We start from the raw sequence: 14,413 nt of genomic DNA, 5'->3' as shown, positions 1-14,413 counted from the left end.
TAACCCTAAATAGAAGCATTGTTACAACACCCGCCTACGGCCGGTAACCTAGGATAGGTAGGTTATAGTTGCGCCCCTAGTGTCTATCCGGGCTAGACCGCCAAAGTAACCATCATTTGCCACAGATATATCCATCAAAGCCAGAGTTTGTTTGCTTTGTCCATGTCCTTCTGATTAATACTATGATGAGTTACGGATTAAGCCTTATTGACTAGACATGTGGAAGTATGGTAATGCTTTGTAACTGAAGCCCAAATACCGGTCCTTACATTGGCCAAAGTGAGACTATCAAAACCATGCACCCCGAGCCTAGCCAGAAACAGCTCCCAAAATTACCAAATGTTCTAGAGTTCTCGCTAGGCACTACTGCCAACAATTCTAGAGTTACCAAGAGTGGTACGAACCAACTTCCAGAGTTTATACTTGTCAAACATCAGCGAGTTTCTATTAGCGGGGCTAAGAATATACCTATACCTAATGAATACCAGTGAGTACCAACCTATAGAGTACTCATTAGTGGGGTTTTATTTACCTAGGGTTGTCAAAGTGATAATATAACAATGACAAGTAATAAGGCTACAATAAGGAATAGTAGGCATGGCTAAGTAAAACAGTTAATATGCAAGAATATATAAAAAGTAATGCAATAATTTAAGCATCACTATTCTAGAAACATTGGTTGAACAATATGCTCAAGGGATGATGTGACTTGCCTTTCTCGCTTTCCAAAATTTTAGCCTCAACCTCCAAGAAGAGCGGTTTCTCCAAAGTTACAGTGTATACACGACATATACAAAGGCAAAAGGCTTTACTCTACGAAAGTCCACATAAACAGGAAGAACAAAGCACATAAATAGGTTATTGACATCATAAGGAAAAACTAGAGACATGATTGTGTTGCTTCCGAGTTTGAATGGTCAAGATATGACCATTTGAAGTTTATATGTGTGTTTAGGTGAATACTTGTGAATTCTTGATTTAATTTTACAAAGAAAAACATGCTTATTGGACCAATGCGAGGGAGATGGCATGAACCAAGTGCACCAACGGTGGGGTCCACGTGTCAGCCTGATAGACCATGGTGAATTGGGTGCACCAAAATGGCGACCGAGTTAAAGGTGCTGGCCCCACTCGTGAACCCCCATGGGTGTCCACGTGTGGGCCCCACATGACGTGCCTGAATGCGACAACCATGGCAAGGAAACAACGGCGCGATGGTGAAAGAAGGCGACGAGGCCCCGTGGCTCACCATGGTGAATTGGTGAAGAGGAGGCGACGAAGGACGATGACCGGTGAAGACTTGGCAATGGAGGTCTTGAGGTGGATGGGGTGGCGGAGTTTCTGTGGGCTCCGGGCTCGACGAGGCATGGACAAGGCGCAGGACGATGTGGCGAAGATAATGGTGGTTATAGAGGCAAGAGGAGTTCCCGGCTAGCGTCGAGGCTTGGCGGTGATGGTGTGGGCACGGGAGAGAGGACGAGAAGCTTTGTCGAAGAACAAAAAAGATAGAGAATGAGAAAAATGTGGCCTCCCATAAAAAGGGTTTGGTGAAGGGGAATGGGTGCAGAAATCACCACCGTAATCAATGGTGTTGATGAGACTTCAGAAAGTAAACCGCGTTTGAACACTGGATTGAGACCAATTGAAATAAAACATTAATCTTGGTGGTACGGTTTGTTACTAATCATTTCCACAAGCGTTGGAGAATATTTGCATGCAGGTAATTATGGATGAAAATGCACTCGCCAAGCAAAGGAAAGCACCTCCAACGGATCAGACACGAGTACACGGATTGAAGGGTCCACAAGCTGACCAAATCACCTCAAAATGGGCCAACCACTTTGTATCCACACCAGGGCCCAAGGAACATCATCCTAGACAAAGGGGAGGAAGAAAGGAGGCAAAGGAGGATCAGCCAAACCATAGTATGTCTGAGTTCTCTCCCGGGAGGTTCCGGAGGAGTGTTGGAGATGTTGGCATTCTCTTCATGGGAGTCCCGTAGGAGTACTGGAGATGCCAGCACTCTCTCCTATCTTGCACCTTGATGGATGTTTCTTTTATATAGGTAAGTATTCGTGATTTCCTTTGGTATTTACTTTTCTTATTTATGTAAGATATATTCTCATCATTGTGGGTTCATTGTTTTACTTAGGTAGAGTAACTTAATCATCTATAAGTTTGGAGTACCTTAATCCTCTATAAGCGTAGAGTACCTTAGCATAGTAATCAATAGCATAGGCGTTGCGTCTAGCCTAGAGGTTACCTTTGTTTTTTGTGTGCTCCATGGGTTGTAGAGGTAGGCGGCAGGTGGTGACAGTGTGTCCGTCCTTTGTAATCCTCCACGTTCGGGTAGATCATAGAGCAGTAGGCTAGAGTCTCCTTGGTAGACCAAGGTTAAGCCGATGCTCGAAGCAATTGATAGAGTTTTACGTTAACTTAAATTAAGATAATTAATCCATAGGAATCCTCTCTATCTGAAGCTTTCCATTAGTTGTTGTTCTTGGTTGAATCATCTTTTTTAGATTATACACACACGTTCCATTTGATTCCATACCCTTGGAACACTCTAAGGCGAAGCGCTTGCGAACTCCCACTTCTTCAAAGCCATAACTCCTGTAGGCACATGGATTCTTTCGTAATGCCGAGCAAAATGGCCCAAGGTGATAGGTTTTCCGGCAGGCTAGGTGGCTAGGAAATGATACCACTAACCATTATGATGTAGGTCCTTCTCTTCATCATAGCAATGGAAAGTCTCCAACTTCTGGTTGACCGCATGCAACCAATCCAACACATCTGTTTGGTAGGTGGTGCTAGGCAAAGTGGGCAGGCAGATGCTAAGGAATTCTATGAGCTTGGACTGGGATGGTGGGGGGTAGCGGTGGAGGTGGAGGTGGTGCAGCATACTGGGGTGGGTTATGTATGTGGTAGAGAGAAGCTACAATCATGTTTGCTTTCTGCCCGAGGATTCGGATGAGGATGGGGTTGTCATTGTGAGAAGAGGGAGGCAGTGGCGGTGGCGGTGGCAGTGGCAGTGGGGGTGGCATGGTGCCCTGGTTGGTGCATACTAGTTGGTTGTTGTCATTTGTACTTGCACTCCTCCTGGTGTTGACCATCCGAAGCATCCTACGGTATACAAAATAGAAGAAAAGAGATCAACACTAAGTTCCATCATCTAACTCAAATTATTTAAAGTTCTTATTGTAATGGTGTTGGTATTAAAGATTCAAGTTCTTAAGCACAAAAAGAGAACAAGACTCAAACGAGTGATATAGTCATACCACAACAGACCGGTATAAACTATTCCCACAAGCACGATTTTGCAAGAAGATAAACAAAGAAAAACACACGACTAATAGCTATGCGATAGTAGGTAAGCGGTGCCATCCTCACAGGGAACGAAGGACTCCGGCTATGCGTGATGTGGCTCCAAGAAGCAAGACAAAGCAAGGGAATAAAGGTTGAGCTCAGGTCTGGAGATACTCTTGCGGGCAATGATCTTCGGGCTATGGCCGACGTGGTGTGGCTTGGTGCAACAAATCAACCCTGGAAAATCTTGAGCTAGCGCTCTAGCTCCTCCATGGCATCTAACTCCTTCTTGAGCTACAAGTTCTCCCACTTTAGCTCCAAAATCTTCATGTTGTTCTCCACAAGACTGCTGCGCACAAACTGGTGGAAGTTGATGCAGGCCGAGTCATACACCTTCATCGTACGCGCCAGATGTATGATGGTGGTTTCGTCCTCCCTGTCAGCGCTCCTGAAGTTGGTGTAGTCCCTTGATCCAACACGATGATGGTGACAGAGGAACTGTGAGTGCTACAGCTCGTCCAGGTAGTGCTGGTGAAGCATGTCGATGGCTACAAGAGCAACATTCTGGTAGGCCACCGACAAGATGTGTCCTCCTACGGTGACGGTCATCGAAGTCTTGGCAAAAGATTTGGTGAGAATCACTGCAGTGGACTCCCAAGTAGCATGGGAGAGTCGTCGTCACCATCAGTAGGAGGCAGCTACCTACCGTGGTAGGCCATCTCATGAGGGTAGCCAAGAGTAGCACACATGCTACACAACTGCAGAGTGAAGAATGTCAGCTCCAGACCACGGAGGTTCAGGTGGCTAGGCTTGCATAACACATTTCAGCAATGGTCGTTAAGCCTCAAGATCCCTCTGCCTTAGCAGTAGGTGGGTGCATTTTAAACTTACATGTAGACAAATATGGCATGCTCAAAGCTTGGTGTGAGGAGAGAGAAGCCACTAGGGACTATGACGAAATTCACCGTCGGTCTTGCTCCGTCAAAGATGGTCGAGTCGGTGGGGCGATTGCATGGCGGATCAGGTATTAAGGTCAATCAACCATGACTCTTGTGGGCTCTTTGGCTTTAGCTATATTGGGAGGAAACATCACTCCACTGGAATTGTGAGGAAACAATAAGGGAATAGAACGGGAACTCACCAGCTTCAGCTCTCTCCCTCCCTCTTCTCCCTTGCCCCCTACCTCATTTCCGCTTTGCCTCCATCACCAACACCGACCGCCGCCCGTTGTCGATGTTGTTACTCCGGCGGCAACTGCAGGTCGATCTGTTGCTCAGTACTAGTCCACTGTCTCCCTAGCCATCCCTGTAAAGATGGGGAACCCTATCGCTTCCCCCTCCTCAGCACACACCCTTCTCCTCAACCCCACACCAAACCCTAACCATACACCAGTGGCTTTTGTGGGAAGGTGTTCGTGCGTGCACGGGGCACACGCGTTTGTGCATGAGCCTCCGCAGAGTAGGCAACAATATAAGATCCATTAGTTTTAATTTATTTTCTACTCCCTCCGTTTTAAAATAAATCAACTTTTGTACTTTAATTTAGATATACCCTATGTCCAGATTTATGTGCAAATTTTGATTTATTTTGGGACAATGGAGTAGGATTTATTATAACGTAGATCTAGCTTGCTTTGTCCTGAACTGAATAGGCTGAACGTGCAAATTGGGATAGATTACTTTGACCTCGATCGCGTCCTGCAGGTCATGGGTCTGAACGTATTTTAATTATCAGCTACTAGCTGGTCGTACGTTTAGGCAGTTAATTACCATGCTCGTGCCTCGAACGCGAGGAGCTTTACATATATTTTTTTTCTAGATAAAATCTCAAAAGAGGGCAGTGAGTTCCTGCTTATTACTTAATAAAGAGAGAGTTTCCCGGGGAAAAAAATAACAAAGAGAGTAGGCTCAGTTTATTGTGAAAACCAGATCCAAAAACCTCACTCTTGCTCCATTATATATGTGTGTACTGTCTATACATTCTCTTGCTCCATTGCAAATGACCTCACTCTTTTGAGGACGAACTAACAATGGCTTATGGGCTTGATCACTCTGAGTGGCTGGAAGTTAAATATATCAACAACCATGCTCTGTTTGTAGGGTACCTGTCGATGGCCGTCAAAGGGGTGGGCTTCTTGGTGGGTTTATGGACCACCGTTGTTCTTCTTGGTGGCTTCGTCTCTATGCTTGAGAAGAAGGATTTCTGGAGTCTCACCATCATCACACTCGTCCAAACAGCAGGGTTAGACTGCTTACTTTCAATATATATATTTATTTATTTATTTTGAAGCTTTCCTGCTTAGTAATGTTCTTCGCCAAACCTGTGTGGCTTTTTATTTGACTCTTTTGGTCTTTCCCTATAATAAACAAATCTACTTTTGGAACAAAGGATTTTCAGTAGTTATCCTTCGTTCCTCTGGAGGAATTTCTACTACTGTTGATGTTCATTTCTGGGGGAGGAATGCTGCGGTCGAATTTCGTTGGGAGACTGTAGCATTAGTGGAATTCCATAGGAAAGGAAGCATACACTCTGTCACTCATCCTACCTCATGTTTCACTACGTGTTTATGCTGCGTAGGATTTTTAGAGGAAAGGCTAGCTATACGCGCTGTTTTTTTTTTCCGAAAGCATAAGCATCTTACAGGTTTATTGCTGGGAACTCCAGCTAGTTTGCCTATATACTAGCATTGGTAAACAGACATCTGCTAGGGACATACTAACATCTCTATATCTGCCAAGCTAAACGACCTTCTTCCATAGAGAGTTCTTGAGAAGCTCAGAGCAAGCAAACTCCTTTCCCACAGCAACTGCAAGCTCAGAGCTACATGATTGACATCGCAAAAGACCTGACTAATACTAAGGCCTTGTTTAGTTCCCAAAATTTTTTTCCCAAAAATATTACATCAAATTTTTAGACACATGCATGGAGCATTAAATATAGATAAAATAAAAAACTAATTGTACAGTTTGCATGGAAATCACGAGACGAATCTTTTGATCCTAATTAGTCTATAATTAGCCATAAGTGGTACAGTAACCCACATGTACTAACGACGGATTAATTAGGCTTATTAAATTTTCTATAATTTTTCTTGGGTTAAAAATGCTATTACTTTTTCTTTAAACTTAGTCAAACTTAAAGCAGTTTGACTTTAAACAAAGTCAAAACATCTTATAACCTGAAATGGAGGGAGTATTATATATCTTCATATTAAACTAATACTCCCTCCGGGTTGATAATACTTGTGTTTCGGACAAGAGCACAATCTCCCAAAAAAACAACTTTGACCATTATTTTCTATTATAATATGTATAAAAGTGTTAATAAATATATGATTTTATTAAATTACTTTTTAAGACTAGTGTATACATGTAGTCACCATATACGAAATACAAATATTTTTAAAATGATTTATAATAAAAGATTCTAAAGTTTGACCTCACCCTTGTCTAAAACGATAAGTATTATCAGTATGGAGGGAGTAAATACTAAATTGATAAGAAGAAAATGTATTAAAGATATTGTTGGTGTTTTCTTCGCCAACATAGACTCACCTAAATATTTACGGTGCTAGCAGAGTCACTAATCACATTGATCTATAAAAGCTCTTGGTCAAGATGGATTTAGAAAACCAGCCTCTAGACTAATTTAGTTTGATTTGGAGATAACTACTCTTCTCGTGAGCGAATTAAAAGATTTACGGGACAAACCTAAGGATTTCACACTCTCAAGCAAAAGCATATGTTTTATGATGCCGATAAAGATGGACGAACCAGAGTACTTGGTAGAAGGTAAAGGTAAAAAATATGATTTAATTGATGTCTTCACAAGCCTTTTGCACGTCATATTAGACTTAGAGATCAATTAGGACTCAACTAACCTTAGGCCTATGCTCGGAAACACGCGAACTGCCTTAATTGGATATTAGACTTAGAGATCAATTAGGACTCAACTAACCTTAGGCCTATGCTAGGAAACACGCGAACTGCCTTGATTGGATTCAGACTCTGGGCCACCGGTCCAACTGGGCCACAAAATAGCGGTTCAACCACAGTTCACCCTCTGGTCCAACCAGCCATGGGAAAGCTCTGTTTGTTACAAATCTAGCCTAAACTTGCTATAAATTTATCCAAATGTCAAATTTGGTTGTAAACAGATATATTTGTCAACAAAATCATGTATTCATTGAAACAAATGTATTTGGACGAAGTATAGAGCAAGTTTATTTGCTATATAGTATTTACTTATTAGGAAATGAAATTGCCATAAGGTTCAAAAATCAAATGGCATGAATCAACAAGGAAAAATATTTTTTACGAGATAATAGGGAAAAATATTGAAACATAATTTGTTATTACATGAGATTTCAATCAAAGTTAGAACATTTGAAGTTCGACAGAATACCTACATAATTTGCAGTTATACCTATGCTGCAGTTCCAAAGCAACAGAAAAATATAATAGTAATTACTACAGCACCATCCAAAACCTTCAACTTTCTTGTGTAAAATATGGTGTCCCCTTTCTTCTTCATCTTTTTTATTTTTTTCACTTCTTCTCACCTCTTTTTTTTTCCTATCTTTTTAACTTGAACCAACAAAAACATGAAACAAAAAGGAGTTGCGACAATAAAAATTGCAACGGGAACTAGCAACACGATGAAAGCGAATGACACAAGATACTAGCAAAGCTTTGGTATTTTGTAGACCATTGGATGGAATCAAAATCAATAAGAACACTCAAATATCTAATGGAAAGAAGCTATATGTGAATGATAAACCTACCATGTCAAAGAAAGACATATGACACAAACTCACTCACCAAGGGGGGGGTCCATATATATCTTCAATTCAGGGCAATAGGTTTGAAGCAAGGAACACCAGCATAAACAGAGCAGCTTAACGGTAACTAGCTGCGTGTAGCAAAATGATAGCTAGCTTTATTCTTACCAAGGTCGATGCGGCCAAGTAGTTAGGGAGAGAATGATTCGAAACATCTTATACTCCAATACAACAATTAAAAAAATCGTAAAACCACAATCCGGATCTACTTCACACATGAACTAGGGGGTCTATGAGAATCCTTCTCATAAGTCCAAAGAATACTCAAGAGCATTGGGGGTAAGACAATACACGGTCTTCAGCAATCTCTCATCCAAGAGTTTTTCACTTGAACAATAGTTCTCTAATAGATGGAGTAGAGGAGTATTTATACTAGAAACATCCCCCTACTAAGGTGTGAACATGAACAACCAAGTTCTGGTGTTTAATGGCAAGATAATGAAGAATGCAAAGAGTTTTCTCTGGTTCGTGCACGACCTTTCAGCTCCTACGCAGTATTCAGTAAAATGATTCTAACTCCTCGGAAAATGCTTTTGAGGTGGGCTTTGTTGTGTTCAAAGCTATAATGACCCTCTTTTGAACAATGTATGCCATGCACCATGTCTCCTGATTGGCTAGGTGGCATAAACCTTAGAGTTTGGCCTTCCCTTCAGTTGTGTAAACAGTCTTCTCTCAAGCGTAATTAGTCGTTGCTAGTGTAGGAGCCCATTTTTGTTAACTGTAATCCTTCTCATCTTGAGCATATGCCATTCTCCTTAGTGTAAATCATAGTAATGCAAATGTGAAGCATTTAGGTAGTATAAACTTCTTACCATTATTTATGTTAAGTTTTATAAAGAGCGAGTTCACCTCCTGTTGTACCTTTCTAGCATGACTGCACCTAATCGATCCATGGTACGGTAAATGTGACCATATTCCCATCGAGCTAGTTTTTGAGGTGTAATTCATCCTCACAGTTTACACCATCTTCGTTTCCCACTTGTGGTGGGTGACGTAAATCATTGTTTTGGTTTACATCATGTTGATTTTCGTGTGCAGTTAGGATATCCTTATCATTTAAGTGTGTATATCTACTTACAGATATAGAGACCATATTTCTCTATCCATCGTGTAATTGTAAGAATGATCTAAACAGGGTGTTCGATGTTCTCCTGAACGAAAAGCTGCGCCATGCTGTGAATTCAGTCGATGGCTTCTTGGTTACTATGGACATGGTGTTCAGGTGCGAAGACGAGGAGTTCGACTCGGGCATCCAGTTGTGGCGTTCACGAGCAGGACGTCTTGTGACGTTCATCCAGGCGGTGGTGTTCGCCATCATACTGTGCCCTCTGGCTGTGCTCTACCTGTCTGGGCTGGTCATCAGCACTAGTCTATCGCTGTGGCGCCTCATACAGCACGACTACGGCGACGGCGACGGCAGCGCCAACCTGACTCCGGCGCTCAATGTGCTCTACTCACTGGCACTCTTCCAGGGCGTCCTCTTCTTCTACCAGTGGGTGTCCTACTTCGCCGGGAAAAGGTTGATCGAAAAGGTGGCCAGTAAATATTGGCAAAACAGTAAGGAGGCTGGCGGGGCGGGGGCGCGGGCGGGGGCGTGGCGCAAATTGGTGAAGGTGTACATGAAGAAGACCAAGATCCGGTGCGAGAAGGATCCATCCTTCCTAGAAGAGTGGAACCTGGTGACGTTTGCCGTGGAGCTGATGAAGCCGGAGTCCAAGTCCAGCGACTACGTGTCCGGGGCGATGATCCTGGACACGATCCTCGGGCAGAAGGACCTGACGGCGCAGCACGCGCTGATCAGGAAGCTGGTCGGCTCGGCGTCCTCCAGGAAGGTGATGAAGAAGCTGCTGCGGTCGCTTCGGTCCGCGAGCCAGTACAACCGGAACATCCGGGTGCACGCCGCCCGGATCGTGTCGCGTCTCGCCGGCGAGATCAGCCTCGCCAGCTTCCCGGAGGCGCTCTCGTGCATATCGTCGCTGCTCGACACCACCACCACGGAGCAGCAGGAACAGCAGCAGCAAGACGGAGACAGTGCGCCGTCCGCTCACTACAGGGATCTCATGGTGCTGGGCCGCGTCATCCTTCAGAAGCTCGCCGCCGCCGACGAGCACAACCTTTTTCTCATCGGCAAAAAGCAGAGCACTATCTCCAAGGCCATGCTGCCCGTCAGAAAAGACCTGCTCCACATCCACAACAACGGCCATGTCGACGCATGGAAGGACATCGTGACCGAGTCACTGCAGCTCATGTCCCAGCTTGTCAGCGCCCCTGGGAAGACCGGCGACGATCTGCGCTCCCACATCTTGACGATTCACAAAGACGACATCAGAGTGAATAACATTATCATCTGTAAGCAATGCCAAAGCAACAAGAAGCTCCACATGCAGGCCATTAACATCTTCACACAGCAACAGCATCCTATGGAAGCACTTTCGACGACGTCTTCGAATATAGACACAACATATAGCGAAACGAACATCAGGCTGCTCGTAGACATCTTCTTGACTAACAAGGACGCCTCCACAAGAAAAATGGCAGTTGGCATACTGGCAATACTGCTGTCCGACCAAAATAAAAGCAATGCCAATGCCAATGCCACCATTATCTTCAAGGCAAGTGACACCGTTGTCCGTGATCTCAAGACAGTGCTTTTAGATGATGAGGAAACAGAATACAGAATATGCGCAGCAGAAATACTCGAGCATCTACACAGGACAAAGGAAGCCTCCTATCTCAAGAAACTGATGGAAGCCATGCAAAATGTGCTACCGAAGGTATGTCCTGCGATCGATAAATTTCAAATAAATGGCGGCATTTGTTTTGTTTGATTTTATTCTTATTTAACTAACCGCATCTTGAATTTTTATCCTTGCCAAATAATAAGCATCAATCCTACCGTTGCAGATTCTCAACGAAATATTTATCTCTCTCTCTCCACCTAAGCAAGGAGAAAAGCAAGCAGAAAAGGCAGAAAAAGGAACAGACGGAACCAAGACAGATCCTGACATTGAAGAAGGTGCTGGTGCCGTTGCTTCGAAAGATAATGTCGACGTCAATGACCAGAAGGAGGACATTGGTAAGAAAAAAAAGGACAGGACGAGGAAACTACATGCAGCTTTACTGTCACTTAGTGTGGCAATATTTGAAAAACGGATCAGAGATGGTAAAGATTTGGATACACTTGCTGGTGAAATTGCCCGAGGAGACTCTGCATCCAGCTTTGTCGGTAAGCTGAGGACGATGGTAGATCAAAACAGTGAACAAACAGTCAATTGCCTGAGAATTCTGAAGATTGCCACTAGGATGATCATATCACTGCTAAAACTTGAAGGATGCTACCCCAAACAAGAGCTGGAGAACTTGATGGTATCTCTGTCCAAAGCTTCCGAACAAATGTTTGAACTGGAAGCGTTGATGATGTTATCTAGCAGCGACCATACCGGAAAGAAGACTGAAAGCTTCGGTTCTCTCGTGAAAGAAGCAGAAGGCCTTATGAAGAATAAGAAGGAAAAAAATGTGGCAACTACACCAGCTAGCACTATGAATGGAAACCAGTAGATTGAGTAGATTATCAACTAATCTGCTGATATTCACAATAAAGAACTTTGGCGTTCCCAGAAAATTGTTTGTCATAAAGATATTCTGTAGGATAAACTCCTTATTCTGTAGCATGTGTGCTGAAATCTAGCTATTTGTCCCATCTACTTATCAAACATTCAAGTAAAAACTCACTATGAAACGGTTGAGATATCATGATGGTTTCTATATTTCCTCGCAGACTCGCAACTAATAACCTATCGAAAATAAACTTTGTCCTAAATCTGGTTGCATATTGCTTCAAGAATCTACTGTCGTTTCTGATGCAGAAACCAAAAGCTTTGCAACCTGTTTAAACAGTGTGATAAGTATTGGAACCTACCGACCCCCTCGTACATACTAGTTACATGTATTGTTGTATTTTTTTTGGGAGACAAATGCATTTAAACTTTTGTATGAAATACCTGCGGTCTATTTTTTTATCTGTAACTTTTTTGCCTTTATATAATTAGATGGATCGGTCGTCATGGATGTATGAGATACGGAGAACGCAGCCGATATTTATTAAGGAAGCATCTAAATTTATTGATCAGGCTAAGGAGCATGCTTTGAGGGAGAATATGACAAAGATCTTTTGTCCGTGTCGTCATTGCAAGAATCAGAAATTGTTGGTAGATCCTGGTGAAATATTGGGTCACATAATGGAGTACGGATTCACCGCCAACTACAAGGTTTGGACCTATCACGGGGAATTCGCCAATCCGGAAGATGACGATGAAGAGTTAAGTTTCGAGATGAATGAGGCAGAGAATTTTATAATCGAAGACATGTCGCGTGAAAGAATGGTTGTCGATGTTTCCACCGATAGTGATGATTTCGATGGTGGTTTTGATTTAGAGGATATGCTACGCCATGTCTCAACCGTTTCATAGTGAGTTTTTCCATGGCGGCAGCGCCGCCGCCGGCAGTGTCGCCGGCGAGAGGGTGACGGTGCTGACCATCGATGGCGGCGGCATCCGGGGGATCATCCCAGGCAAGGTGCTCGAGTTCTTGGAGACCGAGCTCCAGCGGCTGGACGGGCCAGATGCGAGGCTGGCCGACTACTTCGACTACATCGCCGGCACGAGCACCGGCGGGCTGATCACCGCGATGCTCGCCACCCCCAAAGAGGACGGAGACGGGCCGCGGCGGCCGATGTTCGCCGCCGGTGAGATTTGCCCGTTCTACCAGGAGCACGGCCCGCGCATCTTCCCCCAGAGGTGGGGCAAGCTCGCCTCCACCGTCGCCGCGGTGTGGGGGCCCAAGTACGACGGCAGGTACCTCCGCGACATGGTCCGGGAGGTGCTCGGCGAAACGACGGTGGACGGCACGCTCACCAATGTGGTCATCCCCACCTTCGACGTCCGGCTGCTCCAGCCCGTCATCTTCTCCACATACGACGTACGTACGTGCGCGCCGCGCGCGCGAGCGCCATTGATATTCTCATGAAGAGAGATGTGGTTAAATTCTTGGTGCCTGCGTCTATGCAGGCGAAGAACTCGACTCTGAAGAACGCGCGGCTCTCCGACGTCTGCATCGGCACGTCGGCGGCGCCGACGTACCTCCCCGCGCACTACTTCCAGACACACGACGACGCCAGCGGCGAAACGCGCGAGTACAACCTCATCGACGGCGGCGTCGCCGCCAACAATCCTGTATCAGTCACACTCCATCAGAGATTTTCCAATAATCCATAGACGATTCGTCGGATTCGACCAGAGATTTGTTTGCAACGTTTGCTTCGTGTTTGTGCTGCAGACGATGGTAGCCATGACGATGATCACGGAGGAGATGATAGCGGAGGAGAAGGCGCCGCTGCTCCTGACGAAGCCGCCGGAGAAGGAGTGCGGCCGGTTCCTCGTCCTGTCCATCGGCACCGGACTGACCTCCGACGAGGGGCTGTACACGGCGGAGAAATGCTCCCGGTGGGGGGCGCTCGGGTGGCTGCGGCACAGGGGGATGGCGCCCATCATCGACATCTTCATGGCGGGGAGCTCCGACATGGTCGACATCCACGTCGGCGTCAATTTCCAGCTGTTCCACAGCGAGGGGAACTACCTCCGCATCCAGGAGGACCAGGATGACTCGCTCAGGAGCACCGCGGCGGCGCTGGACGAGGCGACGCCGGAGAACATGAGGAAGCTCGTCGGCGTCGGCGAGCGCATGCTGGGGCAGCAGGTGACGAGGGTCAACGTGGAGACCGGGAGGTACGAGAAGGTGCCCGACGAGGGGAGCAACGCCGACGCGCTCGTCAGGATGGCCAGGACGCTCTCCGAGGAGAAGACGGCGAGGCTGCAGCGGCGGATGGACGAAGTGACGGCGGCGGCCAGTGCCACTGGGTTTTAGTGACCGTCATGTCGCCTTGCCGGTGCGGCAGTTTGAAAATGCTATAAGTAGGAATTAATCCTACGTGTCCGACTATGTCACATCCACCAATCGTTGAGCTTAGCTTCTTACCATGCGGGCTCACGCAAGCAGCAGGCAGAAGTTGTGCTTGTGCCTGTACCACTGGTGGAGAAACCCTTTGTAGTCCCGGTTCGTAACCCCCCTTTAGTCCCGGTTTCCAAACCGGGAGTACCAATCCGGAACTAAAGATCGCTATCTTTAGTCCCGGGTGAAATAACCGGGAGTAAAGATCGATCTTTAGTCCCGGTTGGTAACACCAACCGGGACTAAAGATCGAGCTGACCT

General features: G+C 45.4%; 2 protein-coding genes across 2 annotated transcripts; both read left to right on the top strand.

The window, feature by feature from the left end:
* Positions 1-5,292: 5,292 nt before the first annotated feature.
* LOC4352468 (uncharacterized) lies at positions 5,293-11,854 on the top strand. The gene is made up of 3 exons (XM_015763371.3): positions 5,293-5,547; positions 9,282-10,920; positions 11,051-11,854. Exons 1-3 carry the CDS (start codon positions 5,336-5,338, stop codon positions 11,702-11,704), a joined length of 2,505 nt encoding a protein of 834 aa, XP_015618857.1. The 5' UTR covers positions 5,293-5,335; the 3' UTR covers positions 11,705-11,854.
* An 810-nt stretch (positions 11,855-12,664) lies between these two features.
* Positions 12,665-14,068, top strand: LOC107279684 (patatin-like protein 1). Its single transcript, XM_015763801.3, has 3 exons — positions 12,665-13,123; positions 13,213-13,377; positions 13,481-14,068. Exons 1-3 carry the CDS (start codon positions 12,833-12,835, stop codon positions 14,066-14,068), a joined length of 1,044 nt encoding a protein of 347 aa, XP_015619287.1. The 5' UTR covers positions 12,665-12,832.
* The last annotated feature ends 345 nt before the right edge of the window (positions 14,069-14,413 follow it).

Source organism: Oryza sativa, chromosome 12 (assembly GCF_034140825.1).
Source record: "Oryza sativa Japonica Group chromosome 12, ASM3414082v1".
NCBI lineage: Eukaryota > Viridiplantae > Streptophyta > Magnoliopsida > Poales > Poaceae > Oryza > Oryza sativa.
The sequence above is the reverse complement of the archived record's forward strand: the minus strand, read 5'-3'. Positions and strand labels throughout refer to the sequence as shown.

What these genes read in the sequence shown, in the direction of transcription:
- LOC4352468 (XM_015763371.3), top strand. Translation starts at nt 5,336, where the DNA reads ATGGCTTATGGGCTTGATCACTCTGAGTGGCTGGAAGTTAAATATATC. An exon ending in ACACTCGTCCAAACAGCAGG is followed by an intron (nt 5,548 to 9,281) that starts GTTAGACTGCTT and finishes TGATCTAAACAG; the next exon opens with GGTGTTCGATGTTCTCCTGA. An exon ending in TGCAAAATGTGCTACCGAAG is followed by an intron (nt 10,921 to 11,050) that starts GTATGTCCTGCG and finishes CTACCGTTGCAG; the next exon opens with ATTCTCAACGAAATATTTAT.
- LOC107279684 (XM_015763801.3), top strand. Translation starts at nt 12,833, where the DNA reads ATGCTCGCCACCCCCAAAGAGGACGGAGACGGGCCGCGGCGGCCGATG. An exon ending in TCATCTTCTCCACATACGAC is followed by an intron (nt 13,124 to 13,212) that starts GTACGTACGTGC and finishes GCGTCTATGCAG; the next exon opens with GCGAAGAACTCGACTCTGAA. An exon ending in GCGTCGCCGCCAACAATCCT is followed by an intron (nt 13,378 to 13,480) that starts GTATCAGTCACA and finishes TTTGTGCTGCAG; the next exon opens with ACGATGGTAGCCATGACGAT.